Here is a 27,578-nt window from a genome sequence, read left to right on the forward strand (position 1 = left end):
TGCTTTGTGGATTTTAGAAAAGCATTTGACAATGTCAATCATAAACAATTGATAGATATTCTGCGAAAGACAGGTATTGACGACAAGGACATTCGAATTGTGGCAAACCTATACTGATATCAAACAGCAAGAGCAAAAATTGGCAACGAACTCACTGAAAGTGCGCAGATCAAAAGAGGTGTCCGTCAGGGGTGTATATTATTCCCACTTCTATTCAATATTTATTCCGAAGAGATATTTAACAAATCTATCGAGAATGCAAATGAGGGCATAAAAATGAACGGCGAGTTAACGAACAATATAAGATATGCCGACGACACGGTGATCCTTGCCAGTACCATAGACGAATTACAGCAGGTAATGGAAAGAGTTTATTCAGTTAGTGAGGAATACGGCCTGAGCCTCAACTTCAAGAAGACAAAGTGGATGCTGATAAGCAGGAAGCAACAGCCTGCTCGACAGCTACGGATTGTACATACTAATTGACCATGTAGAATCTTATGTGTACCTTGGCACCAACGTAAATGCAAAATGGGAACAGGCCACAGAAATTAAGGCGAGAATAGAACGAGCTAGAGCAGTATTTAGCAATATGAAAAAGCTCCTCATAAGCAGAAATTTGTCTCTTTCCCTAAAACTACGTCTAGTTAAATATCACATTTTTCCGATCTTACTGTATGGTGTGGAGACCTGGACGCTGACGGAGACGCTTACGAGAAAACTAGAAGCATTCGAAATGTGGGTGTACCGACGCATTCTTCATATATCCTGAACCGAACATGTCACCAACATAGGGATAATCCAAAGAATCGGAAAGGAGAAAGAAATCGTGAATACAATTAAACAAAGAAAGCTTGAATATCTAGGCCACATATTAAGGCTCGATGAGTACCGTCTACTGCAATTGATTGTCCAGGGAAAAATAGACAGTAAGCGAGGGCCAGGCAGGAGAAGACACTCGTGGCTCCAAAATCTGAGGAAGTGGTTCGGGCTCACATCGGTCGAACTATTCAGAAGCGCCGCAAACAAGATCAGAATTGCCATGTTAATAGCCAACGTTCGCAACGGACAGGGCACTTGAAGAAGAAGAAGAAGAAGATGTCTCAATCAGATATATATTTTTTAAGAATTCGATAGACTGGTATGGTTGCAGGTAATTAGGGTATATATGTACAGTGTCTAATATGAATTTTATAGAAAATGTTTATAAACAAGGTTCATAATAGGCACCCAATATTGAACAAAATGGTGTCTATATGGGCAAAGATTTTTATTAAAAATAGAAATTTTGACATACAGGCCACATATAAGCAAAATAGGCAAATAACTTCAAAGTATTAAATTAATTGTCATAAATATATTTACACAACATACCATTATTAAAATTTTAAAGTAATAACTAAATAATTGTTAATTATTAATTAACATTGTAGCTACTTAACATTTGACCATTAATAGCTACATTTAAATGCTTTTCAATAGTTTCGGTCTTAAAACGATGTCTTCGATCTCACAAAATTAAATTGTACATTTTAATTGGAACATATTTTAATGAGGAATATTATATCTGACTCAATTTTCATTTTCCCTGAAGACTTTATTACCTAAAAACAAAAAGCCTTTATTTCACAACATATTTTACTTACGAAACCAGGCAACTCGGATCCGTTGGACCCACCACTGTTCTTGAATGCACTATTCATATTTACCTGTATGTTGCTAATAGTTTTTTTAAATTTTTTAATTAAGTTGAATTTAAATTGTCTATTTAAAACAAAAAACAATAGATTAATCAATTATTTTTCTCTATTGCAATATTCACTAACTTTTTAATTATTCAGTGATCGTTACACACATTTCTACTGCATATGTTGCAAATTTGTTTCTGTTGAATGTTCTTTTTTATTGGACACATGTGATACCTTTTCTTTATTAAAACTGGAGGTTTTCTAGTGTTGGCTTTTTATTATGTGGATCAATTTTCTGTAAGCATTTTTCAATTCACTGCTTTTCTTTTTGCTTCTCTTTACATCTGTATTGTCGGTATGTGGTTCGATGTTTAAAATTGTGTTTAAATTGGGTCCTTACTTCCGGTTTACCATGTCTCTTGTAAGTGAACTTTCATTACGTTGATCGGCAAAATTTTGGATTGGTGTGGTTCTTATTGTGGGCCAATCTTAACACCCATATAGGGGAATGATTGTTCGAGCTCTTTCTTTATCTTTGTTTATTACCTTGAGATTTTATGTAATTTAAAAAGTTGTTGGGATTGTTATGATCTCAGAAATAATTAAAAAGCATTTTAGTAACTTAAATAAAGTTGTGTAGTTCATTAGTATTACAATCGTAATCAGATACGATAGAAACGTCTTTACTGACATAGAAAACGAGAACGGAAGCGGGTACCACGGCCATAGTATCTAATTGAATAGCGGAAGTAATAATTATAGATGACATATCTAAGTCATTTAAGGTATTACTTAAAGAACTAACATTGGTTTTTCTAAACTAAATTAAGATGCTGAGTTATGTTGCAAAAAAAAGCAGCACCAGTCTCGACAATCGATTCACTAATAAAAGAGGTAAAACTTGTGAAGCAATTTAGGATTAGAAAAAATATTATATTTGCTCAAAGATATAAGAATATGCTTGGGTGTATTTCTTTTCGAAGAAACTGGTTTCTTTTCTACTTTCGCTTTCTTTTTATCGTCTTTTGTCATAAAAATGCATTTCTACACGTTAACACTGGCCTTTCCTACACTTCTGGGGTTAAACGGCTGTGGTTTGTTCTGGAAGTTGGTTCGTGGCGAGTAAATGTTTGAGAATGACGAGGATCTTCTGGACACTCCAACCACTACCGTACTGCATTGTGTCACTTAAAGATTTTCTCTAGCGATGTTACTTTTTAAAAAGACACTTTTTATTAAGGTCATAGTTTAGTCCGTCTTTTGCATATATTTTTTTGCACATATTTTTATAAACCAATTGGTTTAGCGCATTGACACCACATTTTGAACAATATGTACTAGAGTATCATATCTGGACGGCTAATAGATGCTATTTTGGGCTTAATCTCCTTTTTAAATCTACAGTTATATCAAGAAATACAAAAGTAAAACTCTACAAAACAATAATACGCCCAGTCCTAACATATGGTTCAGAAACCTGGACTTTAACAAAAAGCAATGAAAACATGTTAGGAGGTTTCGAAAGAAAAATACTAAGGCGCATCTATGGAGCGGTAAATGAAAATGGTGTCTGGAGAAGACGATACAACTTCGAACTCTATAGGATATACCAGGAACCAGATATCCTAAAACGCATAAAGATAGGACGTCTGAGGTGGGTAGGCCATGTAATGCGGATGGAGCAAACCGACCCAGCTAGAAAAACGCTCCTTGATAGACCTATTGGTCAAAGAAGAAGAGGAAGACCCAGAACAAGATTCCTAGATAACATAGACCAAGATATGAGAAATATGGAAATACGTGCTTGGCGGAGGAAGGCGATGGATAGGGACGACTGGAGAAAAATTCTTGGGGAGGCTAGGACCCACACAGGGTTGTAAAGCGAAAATGATGATGTCTCATATCTGGATTTTTGTTATTATCCTTTTCACAATCAGCATTATTATGCATAGTAGAGAGGACTAGGAAACTTCTTTGTTTTTTTTGGAACATAAGAAACTAGAGATGTTTCTAGAGTGAATCCGAAAATTAAAGATTTCTCTAAACAGTCCTTGTTTGGTAGAAATTCCTAAGCAACAAACATCTTATTTTTTTTAACTGTGCCCACCAAAGTTTGTGAGTTTGCCAGTTATTCATGCTAAAAAACAATATCAGTAAAATAGTTATAGATAATAAAATTATAATAATGCTCAACTGGTTCCTTTACAACTTGAGATGCATAGCCGGGTAAACGTTTGAGAACGACGACCACTGAATGCGCCACTTAAGGGTTGTCACTCCCGAAGGTACTTTTTAAAAAGGCCCTTTTTATTTTACTTTTACTTAACTTTTACAATTATATTGCACTGCTTTATTAATTCAAAAGAACTAAATTTATTACAATAATATTTCTTTTACATAAAAATCTAATGCTGAAAAATTTGCTGATTGAAATTGCTGATCTTTGGGGTTACTGCATTATAATTAACGTCTAAAATATTTATAAATAATGCAAAGGGCGAAAAGTTAGTCCGTCTTTTGCACATTTGGTTTAGCGCATCGACACCACATTTTGTACTATTGTAACAGAGTATCATATCTGGATTTGAATTTAATTCAATATTTTCAGTTTTCTATCCCTAGGATTTTGCGGCCTTTTAATTTGTTCACTTCACTATTTCATTCACAATTTTTTCGTTCACAAACAAACAAAAGGAATCAACAGGTATATCTGCACTTTAACCAGGGCTAACATTACTTGTGGCTTTTGCGTTTTAATATGTTGCAGGTTCATATACGTCCTGTCAGTCGTGGTTGACTCTTCCGAACTTTTTAAAAGATGTATTCTTTGCTTTTCTGCATACGCAACAAAACTAAACAGCTAATTATGGGTGTATATGGCAAACAATTAAAAAAAAACAAAAATACGCCTAAAGCAGGCCAATTAGATAAAAAAAGATATTTTGTCATAATGCAAGCTTAATTTATGAGCGTATTCTTAAAAACAGCAAAGGATAAGTTTATTTGGAAAGGAATAGTTTTTATAACTATATAGATAAAGGAAGAGTTTTTCGCATTGATTCTTAAACGAAAAAGCCACAAAAATGCATCTATTGCAATTTCTAGAAATCTATATTAAGAAAATAATCTCAGAATGGTATTTTTTTACAATGAATAAATAATCGAGTTGTCTTCATTTCTCACAAATACGAAAGTTTGTAGCATGCGCTAGGCGACTGCAGTTTAAATATAAGGTCTTAAATTAACATGGTTTTATTTCATCTAAAGACAGAGCTTACCGTATTGATTCTTAAATGAAAAAGGGACCAAAATGCACCTATTGGAATTTTTAAAAATCTATGTTAAGAAACTAATCTCAGAATGGTATTTTTTTAAGATGAATATCGATCGTTCGGAAGAAAAGGGTTACATCTCAAAAATGTTCATTTCTCAATTTATTTCATTAACCCTTTCACTATTTTTGTACATCACCATGTACATTGAATTTTATTGCCTTATATGAAATTCAGAATTATTTATCTCCTAATCTACATTTGTACATCAGAAAGTACAAACTATTTTAAAGTTTTTATGTTGGTAGTAAGTGCGATAAAGTTGACAATAGACGTTAGTCGACATTTAAAACGTGAGTGGCGTGTTGTGCAAACAGGTGCATTTTAGGTTATGTGATATATTTTACGTTTTCTTGTAAATCTACTAAAATTAGAAGTTTTATGATTTGCTATTGGTAAGTACATGTTTCAACGTTGGAGTTCCATAATAATTTATAATGCTTTATATAATACAAAGTCCACAGATGTAGTTTGAATTAGTATGTACATTACCATGGACAAACGCAGTTTGTGGACAATATATTATTAGACCATGTTTTTGCAATATTTATAAATTTTATTTCTATTTTGTATTAGTAGTGTCGGTATGGTGGAGACGCGAGACAATAAATTGTTGAGGGAGGGGCACCCCTAAAAATTGACTAAATTTAGTTTTCAAAAGTTTTATTTTTTTTGTTTTATATGGATATTTACTAATGTTTGTCCTTTATACGTTTGTTTTTGGCAAATATGTAGATTTGGCAGATGAAGAAGAAAGGTTGGGGCTAATTGTAAATGGTGAAAATATGGGGGAAAATGACAAAGATGAATTGAAAAGGAACCAAACAAATTTTGAGAAAGATGGGACAAAACAAGAAAAGAATATGTGAAGATTCCCACGCCTGAAGCTATAAGACGATACAACAGTAACATGGGCGGCGTCAACAAGTTGGACTTCTTACTAAGTATATACCGATCCTATGTCAGATCAAAGAAATGGACTGTGAGAATGATCACTCATGCCATTGATTTAGCCCTGGTAAATCATGGCTTGAGTATCGCACTCAAGCTATTCTTTTGGGAGTAAACAAGAGGGAAATCCTTGATTTGTTAGCTTTTCGCCAAGAAGTGGCCGAAAATCTAATCTGCAGTAGACGTGCTCCTAAACGAGGCAGGCCTTCAAAAAGCTTCGAGGATCCAGGTCCCTCCAAAAAGGAAAAAACTGAAATAAGGCCTCTAAGAGACCTTAGATTTGATGGATACCATCATCTTCCACAGTATGATGATAAAAAGGAAGCCTCAAGATGCAAAAATGAGGGGTGTAAGAGCAGGACACATATATTTTGTCAAGCATGCAAAGTTTATTTATGTATTTTAAAGGAAAGGAATTGTTTTTCCACATTTCATACAAAGTAAATGTTATAATTTATATTACTTTTGACAATGATCTGAAAGAGTTTCTAATAAAAAATTAACACTCAATGGTTTTTTTTTTACTTCCATGAACTTTTTTTGTCCATTGTGATGGACATCCTGTACTGGAAGGGTGGGGGTAGTTAAATTCTTTTTATGTAAAAAAATAATCTATAGTGCAACAATACTTTGTATACCAAAAATTAGAATTTTTCAATCACTCTAAAGGGAAGTGATAGTGAAAGGGTTAAACTAACTAAAAAGGTGCCTACTATTAGGAACGCATGAAGTTTAGAGATAATCTTTTAACTACCAGCCAAAAGATGTCCGCATGTAACACGGGGATTTTTGCATTTTTCGCAGAATATTTTGTACAAGATCGTTGTATCTCAGTTTGTTACCGTTAGTGTTGTGTAGTGTTTCAAATATTTAGGAGAGAGAAGATACATTCGATATTGTTGCAAAAAGTAAGTAGTAAATGCATGTAAATTTTACAACGAAACAGATACATTTCAGAATGTTACAATCTTGGATTGTAACATTGACGGCGAACATGGAATACTTCTAAATGGAGAACGCCTAAACAACATCCGTTATGCAGACGACACCGTTATTTTTGCAGACAGTTTGAACAGTTTACAGCAACTGATAAACAAAGTAAATGAAGTAAGTGAAAGATTTGGACTTCAAGTAAATATAACAAAAACTAAATTTATGATCATCAGCAAAAATAAAGTTAGAGACGCTCAACTACTTGTCAATAATACACCAGCGGACCGAGTAAAACAGTATAACTATCTTGGAACAACAGTAAATGAACAATGGGATCACTCACAGGAAATAAAATGTAGAATAGAGAAGGCTAGGAGTGCATTCAATAACATGGCCAAACTCTTTAAAAGCCACAATCTTAATCTGGAGATAAAAGTAAGGCTCCTACGATGTTATATCTTCTCAATATTGTATTACGGAGTTGAATCCTGGACACTAACTGAAGCAATGGAGAAAAAACTTGAAGCCCTCGAGATGTGGCTATACAGGCGAATTCTAAGGATATCATGGACAGACAAGATAACCAACGAGACCGTATTACGAAGAGTGGGCAAAGAAAGAGAGGTGATGTATACCATTAAAAGGAGAAAGTTGGAATATCTCGGACATATAATGAGAAACAGCAGTAAATACAGATTACTGAAGGTAATCCTACAGGGTAAAGTATTCGGAAAGCGAGGAATTGGGAGAAGGAGAATATCATGGTTGAAGAACCTGAGGAAATGGTTCTCCACAACAATAACGAATCTATTTAAAGCATCAGTCAATAAAATAATTATAGCCAGAATGATTGCCAATATTCGGAACCAATAGGCACTGAAAGAAGAAGACAATCTTGGATTAAATTAACTATTTCGCGTTTGTAACAAAGCCGCAACATTTTGTTTTGTAACTGTTTTAAACAATTTTTTTCAGTTAATTTATTCACATACTATGTTTTATGTCAAAATGTAGCGCTTTTGTTAATTGATTTTTAAATAGTTACTGTAAAATTAGGACATGTTACACTTTTGACTCAACTTTTGTGATAAGTTTATTCACAGTCTTTGGGTTATATCAAAATATATCACTTTTCTTAATACTTTTTGTAATTTTTTACGATAATATTTTAGACCTGCAACTATTTTCGGGCACGAAAAAAAATATTAAATACCTAGGCTTTTGTCGAAAATACAGATATAAAATGATTTAATTTTTTTTTGTATCCTTTTTAAAAGTTTGTTTGATTATAAAAAAATCTTTTGATAGTTTTTTAACAAAAATAACCAGTTTAGTTAACAATGGTGTTTTGTTTGCAATTTAAAAATTCCTCTATTATTGCAAGTCGCAAAGAAAAAGATAATGACAGAAATACTACATAAAATACTAAAGTAATTGTTTTTGATCTGCAGGCAGTTTTGCCATGTCCTGTATGAGATACTGCAGCTTTCTATTATGTTTCAAAGCTTAATGTACTAAATTTTACTTTGTATAATATTAAAAACCACCAATGTACTTGCTTCATATGGCATGAGGGTGAGGCACAAAGGGGAGCGAATGAAATAGGTTCCTGTTTTTTAAATTTCTAGAAAATATAAGCAATCAAAATGAAGAAGATTTAAATGTAATACTTTATTCCGACAACTGTACAGGCCAAAACAAAAACAAATTCATAATAGTTTTTTATATTTATGCAATACTAAAATTAAATATAAGTTAAATCACCCATAAATTTCTTGTTTCCGGCCATAGCCAAAATGAAGGTGATAGTGTACACGCGACAATAGAAAAGGCACTAAAACTATACAGAAAATCAAGCCCTATTTACGCTTCTGATCAGTATGCTTGCATTATGAGATCAGCAAAAAAACCGGAAAAACATATAAAGTAAACGAACTTTTGTTTTAAGGATTTTGTGGATTTAAAAAAATTAACTTCTGACTTGTTTCCTAAAATCCAAATACATTATTTTATAAAAATTCTTTTCAAGATACAGATTTCTGCCAAGCGGAAATTATTAGTTCGAGAAAAACTGTTAGTATAGAACAAATCAAAATAAAAAACGCATATTTCAGGAAACCTGGTATATCAGAGGCAAAAAAAACAGGTTTGATATCATTAGTCGAAAAGAAAAAATGCGTACCGCCATATTATTATGATTTTTACAATAATTTGTAATGCTTTAATCTAATTCTTTTAACGATTTTAGGTATGTATCAAATAATTATAAATTAAGTTAACATTGTTACAATTTGTAAACATTTACTAATTTTTAATTCAAAACCGTTGCATGTATTTTTTTATAACAATAAAGAAACAGTTTGAAAAATCACAATTATGTCATTTAATTAAACCCAACTTAGCCCACTTATTTAAATAAAAATTACAAAGTTTTATTAATTAATGATCATATAAAAAAAAAACTCCGAAAAAAATATTAAAACTCTTCTTCTGCAAAAGTAGTTTTTTCGAGTTGTAACCCTTTTCTTCCGAACGATCGATATATCGAATCTCAAATGAATGGTCTTCATTTTTCACAAATAGAAAGTTTAAAGCATGCGCTAGGCGACTGCAGAATTTATGAATTCAGCAATTCATAGAACCTTCTGCTTCTGTCGCATTCGTCGTTTCGATCTCCGCTGTCACTTAAAAAAATGTTTTTTTTCGCACCGATCAAAAAATGTGCTTAAAATGTTTCAACATTTGTAAACATAGTTTAGGTTGGATTGTCATTTGTTAAGGTTGAATTTATAAAAAATAACAATGTTAAAATCAAATAAAATTTAAATTAAAAAACTGTCATCTTTTATTACTTATCTAAAATACATTTTAATCTTTCTTTAAGCGATTTCCCTACTTTTTTATATAAACAATAATATAGATATGTCCCAAGACTCATGAGAGCAAGGTTTTCAGGTTACATAGGAAACAGACCCACCAATTTTTTTATCATACACTCCTGTAACGCCATTAACCTTGGATTTGAATATCGCAGAAATTGCTGAAAACTCACCATCCTTAGAAAGAAACATCTTCTCATTCATTTCAAGGGTTTCGTTTTTGAGCTGAAATGTAAACAATTAAAAAAACAAATAAAGCGTATTTTCTTTTCTAAATATTCAAATAATCCGTTCTAAACATATAAAAAGAATCAAAATCAATATACCCAGATAGAATTCCAGTGGCTGACTAAGACTAAAGCGGGATGTAGGCAACATATACATGTACGAAAATTAAATAAACACAGTTTATTAAAACTAATAATAATACTTAAAACAAATATACCCAGAGTGGTTAGTTGTATTACCATCTTTCTCACTTTTATTTCTGCAAACCTGTCAATTATATATATATATATATATATATATATATATATATATATATATATATATATATATATATATATATATATATACAGTTTAACAGGCCCTAGAGGCTCATGATTAAACCCGTCAATTAATTTTTCATACTTAATAGAGTTATTTAATAACTCTTTCTATATAAAGTAATGATAAACTACTTAATTTGTGTTGCCCTAATGAGATATTAAATTTTTTTTATTCTGGCCATTAGTGAGAATGATCTTTCACTGCTGGCATTGCTTAGGGTTAAATAAATGATCAGAATTGTGTTTAAAATTGGGAATGTTGCAATAATATTATTTTCCTAAATTAATTAGTACAAGGATGCAGGCTAAATAATATTTTCTTTTCTCATAAAAGTCTTAACATGTAATACATTTTTCAGTTCTACTAGGTTTAAATCTAGGTTTATACTTTTCCACGTCCATCTTCTGTGCATATCTTTGAAAAAAAAAGACTGAATATATCTATAAGTTAAACCACGAGTTATATGTAACAATTTAAACTATTAGCGTATAACAACGTGTTAGAATGACCCCTTCCGGAAACCTACTACGACATCATTTAAGCTACTCAATTTAGCAACACAGTAACACAATACTGTTTTATATTTTAATACATTAAGTTAAATTAGTTTTATAAAATACTCACATTATCACTTAGCATATCCTCTCTATAATCATTTAGGGTAACTAGTGGGCTATTTGCTTTTTTAGCAAAAATTGCTGATTCTATGTCCATATTACCCCAGAAAAAATTGCTCAGCACCTACAAGTACACATTTATTAAATATAAACATACAATCAAAAGTTAAAACAATTTTTTAACTGTGATTCAATTAGTGCAGACATGCATTTATTAAAAATTGAGATGATTTTGGAATATGATAAATGATGCTTTATAATGTAAAATTTTATAAAACTGTCATAACACCAGCTATGATGTACGAAACTAAACAAAAATGGATGAGTGGAGTGACAAAAAAAGATAAAATTAGGAATGACTCTATTGGTGGAAGTCTAGGGGTGGTACCAATTGATATCAAAATAAGAGTGCATAGGATAAGTTTGATTTTTAAATTCGTTAAAGGAGTTAAAGAAAAAGACCAGAGAAAATCTGGGGAGCTGCTTATTCAGGACATATCAGTAAAAGGAATTGTAATCGGGATACAAAAACCTGTGTAATTAAATGTAATTAGCGAAGCCAGCTCATGGGAAAATGGGAAAATGCAGAGAGAACGAATAAGGTCTCTGGACTTCTTTATTTATATATATATATATATATATATATATATATATATATATATATATATATACTATTTAAAGACATCTAATTTAAAAAATATAATCACTTTAATGAATGCTTAAGCTGCTTCTTTACCTGCAGTATATTGGATAATAATGTATTGTCTCCAATACCTCCAGTAACCAAAAGGACCGTTTTATTTTTATCTAGTATTATTATGGGACACGCAACGGATATATATTTCTCCGACAGACGGTCATTTTTAGAAAACGAGGAGAATCCGATCATTGTATTGTTATCCAAATCGCTGGTAGAAAATCTATTTCGTATGAAACCTGTTGTTTTAGATAAATCTTGAATACCCGACCTGAAATAAAACAAATGTTTATATTTGAAAAATACCAGTATATATATATTTATTATTTATATTTCTATATATATATATATATATCTATATATATATATATATATATATATATATATATATATATATATATATATATATATGTTTGTTTTGAGGTTTCCGCGGGAGCTATATGTGCTGTCACTATTTTTCCGGGATTGACTCCGCGTTGTAAATATCTATATAGTATATATATAGTATATATATATATATATATATATATATAAATCTTATGTTAAAAAAATCTAATAAAAATAGTTTTCAAGATCTTAAAAAATATTGTTTGTCTTGTTTCTGGAAAATAATTGTTTTTTCTTCTAATCTACTTGTATCAGTATTTGAAATGACCATACAAATAGATAATTATACAATTTAAAATGGATTTTAAAATGAAATTTTTAATATTTTGAGGTACGTTCTTAAGACAACTTTATTATAGAATATTTTATTTGATTAACTATAATCAACTATATTTATTTAAAAACTCGATAAGAATAAACCATAAAAAAAACATTTATAATACTGTCACAACACAGTAAATATTCTGTCTTACATATTTTCTTTTATTTAAAGGCAGCCGCATCAACCATATTGGTTATTAGCGGATGGATTTAATGAAAACAATAAAATAACAAATAAAAAACATACTGATAGTATGTATGTTACACGATGTTACTCATATGACAATGCTTTACAGAAACAAGCCTTTTTGTTACCTAGAAAAAAACCAGTCATCTTTACTCGACTTCGACTTGATCACACCCGCCGTACACATATTTATTGAATCACAAGAGACAACCCCTCTTACTGCAACCAGGGTCAAACCAACAGTACTGTAAAACATATTTTAATGACAAATTTTCCAGGAAACGAGAAGTAAACTTAACCTTCCCAGTGACATTGCTGTGACAATAATCATTTAAACAACATCATAAAGTTTTTAACGGCTATAGGCATAAAAAATATTTAAAATAAAATCTAGTTTATATCGCAAATTATATTAATCTTCTTTTATGTTAGTATGTAACCTTTCTTTGTTTTAATACGTATTTTTCCATTTTTGTTGTCTATAACCCCATTAGATCGGACGACATTAAATAAATATTAACATAAAATTGTAAATGGTTTGTTAATAATATATTATTTAAACTTTAATTAATATACCCTTCGTATTTTACAATGTGTTTGTACATTTTCTATTATTATATAGGTTGTCTATCACGCTCTTCACAAAAGAAAACTACTGGAACTCGTATCATATTGATTTGACCTTATGGAAAAACGCTTATGTGTGGACTTAAAACTAATAAAAAATAAAGCTCTAAAATCGGTTTAACTTAAATATCTTCAAAATGGTTGTTGTCGAGAAATAGTATTTTTATGTTTATTCGGTGTGATGTACCCAATCGTTTGAAGTGCTTAATTTCTTACATTGTTATCGTAGGCAGCCCGTTTATGGATGATTTTATTTATAAAAAATAATGGTCTTTTTCAAATTCTACATAACGCCTTATTTTTAATTACAATTATACAGATGATTGGCTATGGAGATAAGACACGGACGCAAATGGAAGTAGCTCGTTTATTTCACGAAGCAATTCCTGATTTGCCGCACATATCTCAAGGGACAATTGGTAAAATAGAGAAGCAATTCCACGAGCTGTGCCATGTTAGGAAGGTATAAAAAGAAGCTGTCAATGCAATAAATGAGGATACCAAATTGGCTGTTATGCTTGAGTTTGAGGAACACCCACATATATCTGTTCGAAAAGGAGCCTCAGTACTATTAGCTTTTCATCGGTTATTTGAATATTACAAGAAAACAAAATAGATCCCTATAAAATTATACACACGCAGGAGTTCCTGAAAGATGATTTTGACAGGAGAACGTATTTTTGTGAACAAATGATAGCAATGTTAGACAGCAATGTCATCCAGTTAGAACATGTTTTGTTTTCTGATTAGTGCACCTTTACTCTTCACGGTCATGCTAATCGGCAAAATTGCCGCTATTAGTGCAGGGAAACTCCTTACTTTATGATTGAAGGCAATACTCAATACCCTGAGAAGGTTAATGTATGGGCAAGAATTATTGAAGATCAGATCATAGATATCTTTTTCATAGATGGCAATTTGAATTACGACAATTATTTAGCATTGCTCCAAAATAATATAGTACCAACGTTGGCCAACGTGTATCCTGATCGAGGAAAATCACAACTGCCAGCGAATATGATATGGATTCAACAAGATGGAGCACCACCCCACTACCAAATCCATGTCCGGCAGTACCTCCTCCAAATATTTCCAAATCGGTAGATAGGAAGCCGAGGAAAAATGGAATGGCCACCACGATCCCCTGATTTGAAGCCATTAGACTTTTTTTATGGGGATATGTAAAATATTGTATACAAAACGAAATCCACTGACTTAGCTGACTTACGAAGACGAATAATGCTCGCGATTAGATCGATCACATCTGAGATGTTGAGTAGCACTAGAAGAAATTTCTATTCACGGTTAGGGTATTGCCAAGACGTTCGTGAGGAGCATTTTGAACATCTCCTACATTGACAAAATTGTTTAGATTTGTATTATTTAAAAGTTTTTGAATATGTTGTAGCGACTTTCGGCAAATAGATAATTTTCTTTTCAAAATGTGAATTTTTGCATTTTACTTAATATTTCCGAAACAGTCAAGAATAGGTATAGAAAAAATGTCTAAAATGATCTGAAAAATCTAAAAATTAATTAATATACAGGGTGCTCTATTTAAAATAAGCAAGTTGGTATTGACCACCGTTATCTGATACACCCCGTATAAAAAGTTTTTATGGAAAAAAATGCGCAACTAATCGACGTGTTCGACCAATTTTTCGAATACTCCCTTATTTATTTATTAGCTAATTTATTCCATTTGGCTGACACACAGTGTATAATTAAATATATATATAAACTTACAATTTTGTCAATTTTTCATAATTATCTGTACTTGTCACAGACACAGCATCCCCATTTACTGAAAGTACGTTTACATGGGCAGCAGCGTAATCATCTGGTAAAATACTGAAAGCTTCAATAGAAGAAATCCTTGAAACTTTGGAATTTTGGACATTTGCTATGAAATTAATAATAAAATTGCTGGGCTCTAAACTTAAAATATTCTGTAGAACCTAAAATTATAAGTGTAATGATTTTTAGGTAATCATAATCAGTGAGATTGTTTGTCAAATAAATTGTAGATAGGTACTCATAATACACTTCTCAATAATTAAAGTAGATATTATGAAAACGTGTATTTTATTTTGTGTTTATAAGGTCAAATAGAAAAATGGAGTGATAAAAATAAAGATTTATTTTTACTTCGTATTTTCATACAGATGAATCGAAAGAAAGAAATTCTTTAAGAAAAAAAAGTTCTATACCTGCTCAATTTCTAATATCCCGAAAAGAAAAATTAATAGTGTGTGGGTCCACCTCTGTATCGCCTTAGTGCTTTAACTCTATTTGGAAGACCTCTTATTAAATTATTGATGAACTGCTGCGGTATACGTTCTCAAATCGCGCGTAATGTATTGGCCAACTGATCTAAGGTTTGGGGCGGTTGAAGGAGCCTGTTTTGTTGCCTAGATATGTCGGCCCAAACATTTTCGATGCAATATATATCAGGTAAACACGGTGTACACTTCATTCTTGTAATGCCATGAGCTTCTATACACTCGTTGACAATTCTCGCACGGTGTGGGCGAGCAGTATCATCAATCAGAACAGATTGTTCGCCAATTGCTCAAAAAAAAAAAAATAACAATTGGTACCATGACTCTGTCTCGATATCGTGTAGTAGTCATTGTCTCATTAATTAAGACGACTAAGTCCGTGCGACCGTCAAAACATATGCCTCCCCACACGTAAATGGATCCACCTCCAAAAAGAGTGGTTGGGACTCTCAGATTTTCATTGTAACGCTGTCCTCTTTCCCTCCACAGCAATATTTGGCCATCATTTGTATACAAACGAAATCTGGACTCGTCAGTAAAGAGACAATTCCTTCAATTTTCGAAAGTCCACTGATAGTGTTCCATCGTCCAGCGATATCTGCATGCACGCTGCTCCCTAGTTAGTCGTGGATGGGTAGCGCGCCGTCTAGCCCTTAAATTGGATGCATGTAACCGTCTTTTTGGGTGTATAGAAGAATCCTAAAGATATCATGGATCTAGCATGTAACGAACAACGAAGTTATGAGAAGAATCAACAAAATAATGGAAGTATTGGAAACCATAAAGACACGAAAGCTGTAATACCTGGTTCATGTTATGCGTAATGAGAGATACAACCTACTTTAATCGATTATACAAGGGAAAATCCAGAGCAAGAGAAGGGTAGAAAGAAGAAGAATCTCATGGTTGCGTAACTTGAGGGAATGGTACGGATGCACAGCAATTGAACTATTGGGAGCAGCAGCATCTAAGATCAGAATAGCCATGATGATTACCAACCTCCGTCGCGGAGATGGCACGTGAAGAAGAACCGCCTTTTGACAGTTTCACTGGAAATCGCTAGTCCAGTAGCATGCCTGAAGATACTGTTAATTCTGGAAGCCGTGAATGTTGGGTTTCCTCTTGCCGTCAGAACTACAAAACGGTCTTGATGACGAGTTGTAGATCGTTCTCTTTCTCCTCCATGCCTGTAGGTTGCAGATCCAGTTGCGACATACCGATTTCATGCACGACTTTTCACACTTTGCGACACATTTAGCCTCATAGCAACCTCTTGTTGAGTTATGCCTTGTTGGATCCAACGAACTAGTTGCTCGAGCTGCACTAGTTCTAAACGTCTTTGCGGCATAATGTTTTTGTGATAAATAGATTTCTTGTAAAGATAAATATAGTATAAAAACCAACAAATTAAACGCTATAGACTTAGCTAAGCATTCTCGAAAAAACAGTCATTATTTTGATTCTTAAAATGTACAAATTTTAAAAAAAGAACAGATCTACAACAAAAAATGTATATTAGAGATCATTTACATTAAAAAAATCAAAATACTATTAATAATGACCGGTATAAAAGATCTTTCCTTTAAAGTACCTGCCATATGGCTTAAGGATGAAATATCACTTTGGCGTTTTACCGCAATAGCAAAAAGTGTATGGCAAATAGATAAAACAGTTGAGATAGCGCAATAATAAAATATTTTAAATTATATATATATATATATATATATATATATATATATATATATATATATATTGTATTGTGTTTTGATGTTTGTTTGCTTACTTCTGTGACATTATTAGATTGAATATAGTTGTAAAATATTAACTGGTATGCCGACTGTAAAATTGAGGTAGTTTGACTGCTGGTCAAATTTAAGCCTGTAGTATTTTGGAAGCTGTCTATGAATTTTAGGGAAAGCGCAACGGCAGATGCTGCAGAAGGAAGTGGTGCCGTTATTAGTCTTTTACCATCCCCAAGTTCTACTGCGATAGGTTTTTGCCAAATATACCTGAAATTTAAAAAGAATATGTTACCTTTAGATGTAATAAATACTATTTTGTACTTAATAATATTTGCAAAAGCTTAAGGACAATTAAGTTATACCTTTCTATTAAGGTTGCCTATGTCATCTCGAGAACTCGGCTTCTCGAGTTCTAGAGATGAACCGCGTTGAGAATTTAATGTTCGACGTTTCCGCACCTATTTTGGAGCCATTTTCAAGAAGGATACGGTTCCGTTCGAGTTCGGGGTCTCAATCTGCCTACTCCCCTTACTCGTGACGTACCAGCATCGTGTTCTGTATAAATACAATAACCGTCAAACGGCACTGAGGTTTAAATTTGCTTACTCCTCAGTGTCGAGTGACGACCGGTCTTACCCTGTGAGGCTGCTTTTATATCATCCGTATGCGTGGGAACGGTATGCGCTGATATGGTCTAAGCTGACCTGGTCTGAGCGGTGTAGGTTGGGGTGGAGGGTCGCTGAAGCAACGGTCCTCATGTTGCCGGCAGTCGTTTAGCGTCATCGTGCGAGTTTAAATTGTTAGGATGGTTTTCGATTTCGATGGCTTCACGAATGCTTCTCGATTTTAAGAAGCGGGTGGGAGCGGTGGTTTTTGCTTTTTCGAAATCTATTTTTGGCCTGTCTGAATATGATGTTGGCCTTGGGCTCAAGTTGTATGATAGAGAATGTTCGTAAATACGGTTATAGATTCGTCAGATTGTCTGTCCTACGTATGTATGTGGGCAACTAAAACAAGATTCCTCGTAGACACCATGTTTTTCATTGGGGATTTGGTCTTTTACGGATCTGACGAGGTTGGACAATTTGAAGTGAGTAGTGAAGACGATTTTGATATTTAGAGGGATAAGAGTTCTACTGATCTTGCCAGTGATACCTTCAATGAAAGGTAGAAAAATTTTGGGGTAATCCGGCGGCAAGGTTTCTTTTTTGGATGGAATGGGGTTTGGAAGTTCTTGAATGCTTCTTGAACGAACGTATTGATTTAGATTTTGTGGTAGCCGTTTTGTAAGAGTGTTTGTCTTATTGAATTGATTTCGTATGACATGTGATTATTGACCCTAAGTCTTATGGAATAAGAAATAAGAGTCTTGATGACTGAATTGAGTTGGGCGGGGTGATGATGTGACTGGGCATTGAGACAGCGGTTTGTATGAGTGGGTTTCCGGTACACATAGTAGGAAAAACTGTGAGGTGGGTTTTTCTGAATAAGAACATCAAGAAATGGCAAAGACGCTTTAGACTTAACTTCCATCGTGAATTTAATACTGGGATGAATTCCATTCACGAAATGACAAAGGAGTCATCAACGTACCGTAACCAGCAACGGGGTTTGAGATTTGATGAGGACAGGGCTGCTGTTTTGAAATGTTCCATGTATATATCTGCTATTACGGGAGAGAGGGGCGATCCCTTTGGGGCACCTTTGATTTGACGATAGAAATGATTTTGGAATGACAAATATGTATTAGACATGCAGTGTTTTATACTGTATCTTGGGGAATTTGATGTTTAGAGTTTAAGATGGAAATGGTTTCATCGATGGGAATGTTGGTGAATAAAGAAACTATGTCAATACTAACTAGTATATCTGAGGGTAAAATAGAAAAGTTTTTCAGAAGATCAATAAAATGAAAAGAGTTTTTGACAAAAGACAAGGCGTTTTCGGCTAATGGTTGTAAGGATAAAGCGAGATGTTTTGCCAATTTTTGAGTGGGACAGTTGTATGTGCACTGACGATGGGTCTTAGGGAACATCGGGCTTATGGACTTGCGGGACCCCAACAGGCTTCCTGGTTGAACCGCGTCCATTATAACTACGCCGGGCTTTCGACATCCTGTTTGATTGAGGTATTCTTCAGCCCCTCGCAATCTCTTGAGCCTCCAGACATTGCTACACTGATTGTTAATCTAAGGTGCCGTGGTTTAGGTGGAGGATGGCGTGAGGTCGGCGCGGGGGTTGGTGCGAACATTTCTGACGGCGGCATTTAGATTGGAGGGTCGAGCGGACGATATTTTCTTTATAAGAGGTCACCACGTCGAAGGTAAGCGGATGTCATCATCTCTTGTAATGAGACAATTTGTTCTTTTTTCAATTTCTATGGCTTCTCAAATAATTCTTGGTTTATAAAAGCGAATGAAGGTATGGTTCTGGAGTTTTTAAAATCAATTTTGTGACCTTTATGACGACGGTGTTAACCTAAAGCTAAAATTGAATTAGAACTGCGAACAGAAACGAAATGGTCATAAATTAAATTTTGTGTTCTACCATCTTTTTGGCCTATATAAGATCGGGAGCAGTCTACACAAGAAATTTCATAAACTTCGTGTTGTTCATTTGAAATGTTGTCTTTGATTGATCGGTAAAGAGATGAAAGTGTTTGTTGGGAGGTAAATATTGTCTTTATATCTCTTGATAGTGACACCTTTTAGGCGAGCGGTTTATTCTTAAAAATGGTCTTAAAAACGGAATATACTAACTAAATTTTTTTATGCATTTTTACCGCACCTAACCTTTTTTCTTTTTTCGATTCTATATAATTTTTCAAGTTGTCCATGTTAAGTTCAATGTATTTTTTTATTTTTCCAAGTAGGCTGAAAATTGTTTTATAATAAATATAAATTTTTATAATAATGAAAATAATGAAAAAAAAAACAATTTTTCGAATCGTTTCGAGTAAAATTTTGTTGGACGTATCTTATCCAAGTTATTACTTTTTCTGTCCTCATAATTTTTTAAAAAATGCTTCCTTCTCAAGATATTTGCAATTTTTAGTTAAAAAAATGTCATAATTAGTGATTTTTGAGATTTTTTTCTAAAAACTGCTTAATAAAGTACAATTCTACAAAAATTTTTATGATCTTTAAACCTTCACCTATAAGGAAGAATATTTTAACAAGGATAAGTGGTTTCCATCTTATTAAAAACATAGTTTTAAATTTAAACAAAGATTGCCACGACCGACACGCTTATTATCATAAATATACAGCGATAGATGGTACGATTTTTGCTTAAAATTTACTTACTCATAATTATCCTCATCGTCAGTATAAAATAGGCCATTCTCATGAATATTAAATCCATTGGAATAAGTACTGTTAAACAGAGCATCAATATCTTTTTCACTTATTATTTTTAACATTTCTGCTACTTTTGGCCTTGTTAAGACTTGCCCTTGGATGTATGTATCATTAGTTTTTGTATTAATAAAAGTTTCTCTGAAAGAAATAAAATTTTTATAATTTATTCTTGTGTTAAGACATCTTAAAATTTGTTTTAATATAGTGATGTGGATAAATATTAAGTGTACTATATGCCGGAAATATCAATGCTAATTTCTCTATTGAAGTTGCAATCATCACTTAGCTTAATCATTAGTAAATTATATCTGACAGAGTAATCCTAGTGAAATTTAATTTAAAGCGATTAATTGTCAACGTAATTGAGGTCTATGCTTTAACATTATCCAGTGATGAAAATAATTTAGAAGCATTTTACAAATATCTTACTGATGCTGTAGATATTGTTAAAGCAGCAGAAAAACCCTTTGTTCTCAAAGATTTTAACGCCACAGTCGGCAAAAGACACTGTTTGAATATTGTGGGGGACTATGGCATGGGAAACAAAAATGAACGTGGACATCAACTTCTTCAATTCTGCCAAGAAGACGATTTCATGATATCAAATACTCACTTTAAACTACCACCGAGAAGACTCTGTAGCTGGAAGTCAAATGCAGAATCAAAGAATAAAATTATGAGAAACCAAATCGACTACATTCTAATAAAAAATCGATTTAGAAACTGCATCAGATCGGCTAAAACTTCATGATCATAATCCCATAGTAGCTTTCAATCAATTAAAATTAAAATTAATGATTAAAAGAAGTCTCGGAAAAATATTGATATAACTCAAATACGAGACGAAAAAGTTAATCCTTGCATTGCGTCTTGTTGGAATAACAAAGTTTTATCTACCATTTTTATCCAAAATGAGTTACAATGAGGTACAATATAATTCAAATTATCGTTTTGCATTAAGTGTAAAGATATGAGCACCATTTACAGGACGATAACTAGAATAACAGTTTTACAAAGTTCTCATCTTGTGCGATTTTGCTTCTATCTACTAAATTGCAAATACATATGTATATAATTTAAAAAAGTTTTACCTACAGCCGTTGTGTGATCACAAGCATAGATATGAAATTAGTAGAACCATTTAAATAACTGATAGTGAAGATAACAATATAACCACGTAAGATTACTGTATTTTAATTTCCTAACCTCACTTATATTATAGTGATGTAGATGAAACCATTAATTCATCGCTTCCCAACAATGATCTTAAGAAGACAAGATGACGAAAAAAAAAAATCATTAAAATGGAAAGTAAATGAGAGGAAAAGTATGTGCCAAGTAGGGAAACCATATATTAATGCTAGGGGTAAAGAGGTTTGAGAGAGAAAATGCACATATAAAAAAAATTGTTTAAATAATTGCAAATTCAATTGTGGAAAGCAAATTTCCGAAAAAGAGGCACAGGAGGTTTTTATTACATACTGGAATCTGTCATCTTCTTTTTAGTGCCTTATCCGGTCCGGATGTTGGCGATCATCAAGGCTATCATGGTTTTGTTGATTGTTCTGCGCGGAGGTCATCCCAAACCATTGTCGGAGGTTTTTTAAACAAGAGATACGACTGCGTCCCGGTCCTCTCCTGCCAAATACTTTACCCCGCATAACGAGCTAAAGAATTCGAAATTTTTTCGTTCGGCATCACGTGCTCGAAGTACTCAAGCTTACGTTGTTTCACTAAAACTAGCACTTTTTTTCTTTTCTTATGCGCTATAAGACCTCAACGTTGGTGACATGGTCCACATACGATATTTTTAGTATCCTGTAGATCCACATCTCGAAGGCTTCACTCCTCTTTTCTGTGGCTTGCGTCAGTGTCCAGGCTTCAACTTCATATAGTAACAGAATTTGTCTTAAAATGCTTAAATTTGAATAGTACTACAAAAAAAGTTTAAAAGTCAGGGGCACTCACGGTGAATGTATATATTTTTGTATTTTAAGCTGACTGGTGGGGAGCAAATTCAGGTATGTAAAAATTATTTTTTGAGACTATTAGGTATTTCATAGAAACCAATATACAAGCATAAGAAAGATAGGAGAGATAAAACAAGTAGTAGATCAATATCTGATGATAAGAGAAAAGACTTTAAAACTCATATTAACTTATTTTCTATAATTTAATCTGACTGTTATCCACCAACGACTAAACGAAAGTATTTGGAAGCTAATTTTAATGTATCAAAATTATACCGCTTGTATTTGTAGTTCTGTGAAGAACTAGGAAAAGATCCAGTAAAATTATCATATTACCGCTTTGTGTTCAAAAATAAGTTCAATTATGGTTTTCAAATCCCTTAAAAGGACCGTTGTGTAAAGTGTGAAGCCTCTAAACTTAAAAGTAGTGACAAACTTTTGACAGAAGAGAAACACTGGAAGTTTAAAGAACACATTAAACTAAAAAATAGTATGAGGCTAGAAAAAATACTGGTAAGGAAAACGGAACATCTGTTCTTAGTTTTGATTTACAAAATATGATAACGTGTCAAAGATCGCAAGTAGGTAATTTATTTTATTTTCAATAATTTAAAACTGTTTATTGTGCCATATGGACAGAAAAAAAACAAAAAAATGACTGGCAATGTGCTGGCCAGTGCTTTACATAAAATTTTGATAGATTTCTAGAACAAAATAATATCACTAATCTAGTTACATGGAGTGATTCTTGTATATCTCAGAATCGTAATTCATTTATTCCATTTTCTGTTATGGAAGCATTGAGACAGCATCCGGAATTAGAAAGTCTTACAATAAAGTTTTGAAAGACAGAAGATTTGTGGAAAAAGTGCAATTTTATTCACCACTTTTATTTTTATACGCAATTTAAAGTCTGTGAATAAAAGACATCCTTATGTTATTTTACAATTAGAAAATCAAGATTTTAAAGACTGAAACCTATTTCAAAGCTTTGGCTTTCAAAAAAATTTCATTTTTCAAAGTGGTATTAATTAAATTTGCTAAATTAATTCTGCTAAATACAAGATTTGCTTCTGCTAAATCTTGTATTTCATCATCATCATCAGTGGTGCTACAGCTCTAGTTGAGCCTTGACCTTCCCCAGTTTATTTCGCCAGTCGTTTCTGTTCTTTGAAACTAATAAAATACCCGAAGAAAGAGAAACGATTGGCAGGTCTTGGCACTATTCGCAACAACAGACTAAAAGGTTGTATACTAGATTCAGATTTTCTCAAAAAAGACTGCGGAAGTTTTAACTACAAAGTTGACAATAAAAATATTATAGCGGTAGTCAAGTGGGCTGATACTAAATGTGTCACTTTGGCTAGCTCATACATTTCTTACATCCCATTGCTTCAAATAAAACTATATAGTAAAGAACATAAAAAAGTTGACGTCGATTGTCCTCAAATAGTGAGGCAATATAATACTCACATGGGCGGTATTGATCTGTCTGATATACTTATATCACAATATAAAACACCATTCAAATCGAGGAGGTGGTATCTTTGCATTTTCAGCCAGTTTATAGACATCGCGGTGAATAATGCTGGTTGCTTTATCGAAGAGATATGAAAGCTTTAGGAAAAAGGCACGAAAAATTAAAAAAATTTCGCGGAAATATTGGAAGATCCCTGATTCTTTCAAAAAACGTAAGAAAATCTAGATGCTTAAGTGCGGATCACCAACCACAAAAAAAATCAAATTTCCTGTAGCTCCTCGTTCAACAGATGACGTTCGCTTTGACAACGTAGGTCACTTTCCAGGGTTTATTGACAAAGGAAGATGTAAATTGTGTACAGACGGTCAAACTACAGTTTACTGTGAAAAGTGTAAAGTGCGTTTGTGCTTGGTGTCAGGAAAATAACCTAGAAACTGTTTTGCTCTTTATCATAAGAAGTGATTTATTGGGCAATGTATCTTGTGAGATACACCTCATAACTTTTTTTTAGTGCATATTTAAAAAAAATGTTGCTTTTACGTGTTTTTAAATAAATGTATACCCAAAATACATTAAAATCTATTTATTTTGCTCAGTTTCTTTCCTTGCCCGTTTAAGGGTTAATAAACAATATTTTCAATCAAGAATAGTACTATTCTTGAGTAGTACTAAAAACTTTACCTTAAAACTGGATCACTATAAATGAGTTCTTTATATTGCTTAATAATTTTAGCTGTATGTAAAGATATTTCTATACCAGACGTGCACAAATCTATAGTGGGATTAATGATTTCTTTCCAAGAAACACCCCCGCCGAATCTTTTGTAGGCTGTCCAATATGCACGAATTTCTACAGGAACTACCAATTTACCTAGAAAAATTTATATATTAAATCTAGCTGTACCCTGCGGAGTGGCTCCGCCCTTAACTAAAATAAATTTGAAGGAAAGACATTACACAAATATTTAGTTTATTTTATCGGTTTTGTTCATCTCGAAAAAACTGTGACATTGCGGCGTTTTGATTCAACTTGATAATTATTCAAAGGCTGTGGGGTACACAACATTTCTTATTTTTTCGACTGGTAGATAAAGAAAGAAATCAGAAGGTTTTCTGAATCGTAAGCAGGTCACATAGAGCTGCCCAAGTAAGAAGCATTGATTCTCTAAATTTATTGCACACACTTTCAACGATTGTCTTTGTACTTTATTGATAAACATTGCCAAAGCGAATTGCTATAGGGAACTGTAAACGTTTAAATTCAAATGACATATCTGCTAGGATCATTGGGATATGTGGCAACAGTACATTTTCAACTTAAATTTTCCAGTTAAAATTGTTACCTCGATAACATTATTCATCATTTTTTGACGGTCGGATTTCATTGCAAAGTCGTGGTGGATTTACATTTCGAAAAAGAATAATGTTTATATTAATTTTCAATGTATCTACTTGCAAATCAATCAAGCGAATTCAGGAAATAAATTCGACAACTTCATTTTGATTCACTACAGTATCGATGTACTTATAAGTTGCCGTTTTGCCGATTATTTCATTTTTAAAAGTAAAGTTGATGATATTGTAATCGACGTTTTTGGCCACTAATATAGCACGTGTACTGAGCAACTGATAACTTTTGTAGTTCTGTGCAATTTTTTAACCAATTCATCTAAGCTTACTGTGATCTCACTGAAGTTTGCTGGCAGGTAATAAATTGCATAGATTTATCAATTTGCAGCCGATGAAATTTCTGTAAATGATACCACAACACTGATTATTTAAGACATGCATCAGCGTAATCATGCATAAGTTTATCAGTGAGTTTATCAGATAAAGCAATGGCCAGCCCAATATTATTTTGTGATCGTATGGTTGCCAAAATGGGCAAAAAAAGAAAAGTTTAACCTGTAATACTGGGCACATCTATGAAATATAGTTCACTGCTTTATTTTGTAATTGCACGCATATTTCTGTCATACGCAATGCGTTGTTCTGGGCCCAACAGCGGAAGATTTATCTAAACAAAAATGTTTTCAATTTATTAGAATCAATTTTCCAATCAAAAGGCATTTTTAGTTGCACCAGTGCCTTGTTATCTATTGCCAAACATATGTCTTCAAACAAAATCAATGATTCGTTATAGGTATATCGTCTTTTTCTTCTTGTGCCACTAGTATCAGAGATTGGAAATCATCAAGGCTATCCTTGATGATTTCCGATTCTGAATGATGATTCCTGAAACTTTCAATATTTTTATATTGTTCTGCTTGAGAGTCCAGGCCTCTACACCGTATAATAGCGGGTTAAATACGTAGCCCCTTAGTATTTTTAATCGGAGAGGGATGCTTATATCTCTGTTGTAAAATAATTTTCTCATCTTTATGAAAGTGTCCCTGCCAATTTCGATATGTCTTTTTATTTCATTATTTTGGCCTCCAGTTTCGTTTATTGAAGTACCCAAGTATTTGTAACTTGATACTTTTTCAATTTGAATGCCGTTTATACTAATATGTGCTGATTGTGTCATGTTCTTACTGAAGACCATATACTTGGTTTTTTTGATATTAATACTTGATATGCCATAATTGTTGCAGGACACTAGAACAGTGTCGCCTACGTATCGAATATTATTTACAACCTCTCCATTGATTACGATTTCTTCGTTTGCTTGCAAAAGGGTTTCCTGGCATATGCTTTCACTATAAACATTAAACAGCAGCTGTGACAAAATGCATCCCTGTCGTACTCCTCTACGTATTTCTATTGCTTGTGATATCTCATTTTATATTTTGATGTTAGCTTTCTGATTCCAATATAGATTGAGAATTATTCGCAGATGTTTATTATCTATGTCCTTTCTTTCAATAATGTATCTTAGCTTATCATGGCGTACTCTGTCAAACGTTTTTTCAAAATCGTTATACATGTTTGATATTAATTGAATATCCGGATTTTGATTCGCAGCACGTATTCAATGTAGAATGTCTTCACTCATGTAGTCCTTGTGTTTTCCCAAAGATCTTTTAAATTTAATTGAAAGCTGGTTGTCAATATTATGGCAAATATGGACGTATAAAATGCGTTTGAACTTATTAGATATCAATCAGTAATCCGAATATCACAATGTATCCTATCCAATTGGACACGGATGGAAATGTTAATATTGACGGTGATCAGCAATCCGCTAAAAAAAGTTTAAAATAAAAAAATCAGCATTTGAAGATTGTTGAAATCGATTTTAATTCCACTCAGGATGGTATCGGATTGAATTCAATTTGATTGAATTATTTGCCTATCTTAATTGAACTCACAATAAAATGCACAAAACTATTTGAAAAAGGCTCTCAAATATAAAAATAACAATATTGTTAGTGTAATATGACAAGAGTTTTGATCCTACAACAGAAATATTTTGATATAATGATTTATAAATACAAAATAGTTATTAGGGACTCGATACCACTCTTAAATACGAAAAAGTGAAATAACAGAGAACTTATAATATGTCCACATTGGCTTGTTTCGAAAAATATGCGAAATGTTTAATAAAAATTGCGAGAGAGAAATACATTCCCTCT

The 27,578-nt window shown here is 32.8% G+C and overlaps 2 protein-coding genes across 4 annotated transcripts in view; one reads left to right on the forward strand and one right to left on the reverse strand.

The window, feature by feature from the left end:
- LOC140436080 (uncharacterized) overlaps positions 1 to 27,578 on the forward strand; it is a 1,443,853-nt gene that overhangs the window by 861,185 nt on the left and 555,090 nt on the right. The gene's annotated exons all lie outside the window — the stretch shown is intronic.
- Positions 9,726 to 27,578, reverse strand: part of LOC140436204 (glutathione hydrolase 1 proenzyme-like) — a 61,393-nt gene continuing 43,540 nt past the window's right edge. For all 3 annotated transcript variants that reach the window (XM_072524902.1, XM_072524901.1, XM_072524900.1), the window contains 7 exons: positions 24,682 to 24,871; positions 20,497 to 20,688; positions 17,234 to 17,459; positions 14,915 to 15,126; positions 11,686 to 11,917; positions 10,957 to 11,073; positions 9,726 to 10,008 (listed from right to left, as the gene is read on the reverse strand). In XM_072524902.1, the coding sequence (XP_072381003.1) occupies positions 9,856 to 10,008; positions 10,957 to 11,073; positions 11,686 to 11,917; positions 14,915 to 15,126; positions 17,234 to 17,459; positions 20,497 to 20,688; positions 24,682 to 24,871 (1,322 nt within the window). In that variant the 3' untranslated portion in view covers positions 9,726 to 9,855. The remainder of the gene's footprint in view (positions 10,009 to 10,956; positions 11,074 to 11,685; positions 11,918 to 14,914; positions 15,127 to 17,233; positions 17,460 to 20,496; positions 20,689 to 24,681; positions 24,872 to 27,578) is intronic.

This window comes from Diabrotica undecimpunctata, chromosome 3 (assembly GCF_040954645.1).
Source record: "Diabrotica undecimpunctata isolate CICGRU chromosome 3, icDiaUnde3, whole genome shotgun sequence".
NCBI lineage: Eukaryota > Metazoa > Arthropoda > Insecta > Coleoptera > Chrysomelidae > Diabrotica > Diabrotica undecimpunctata.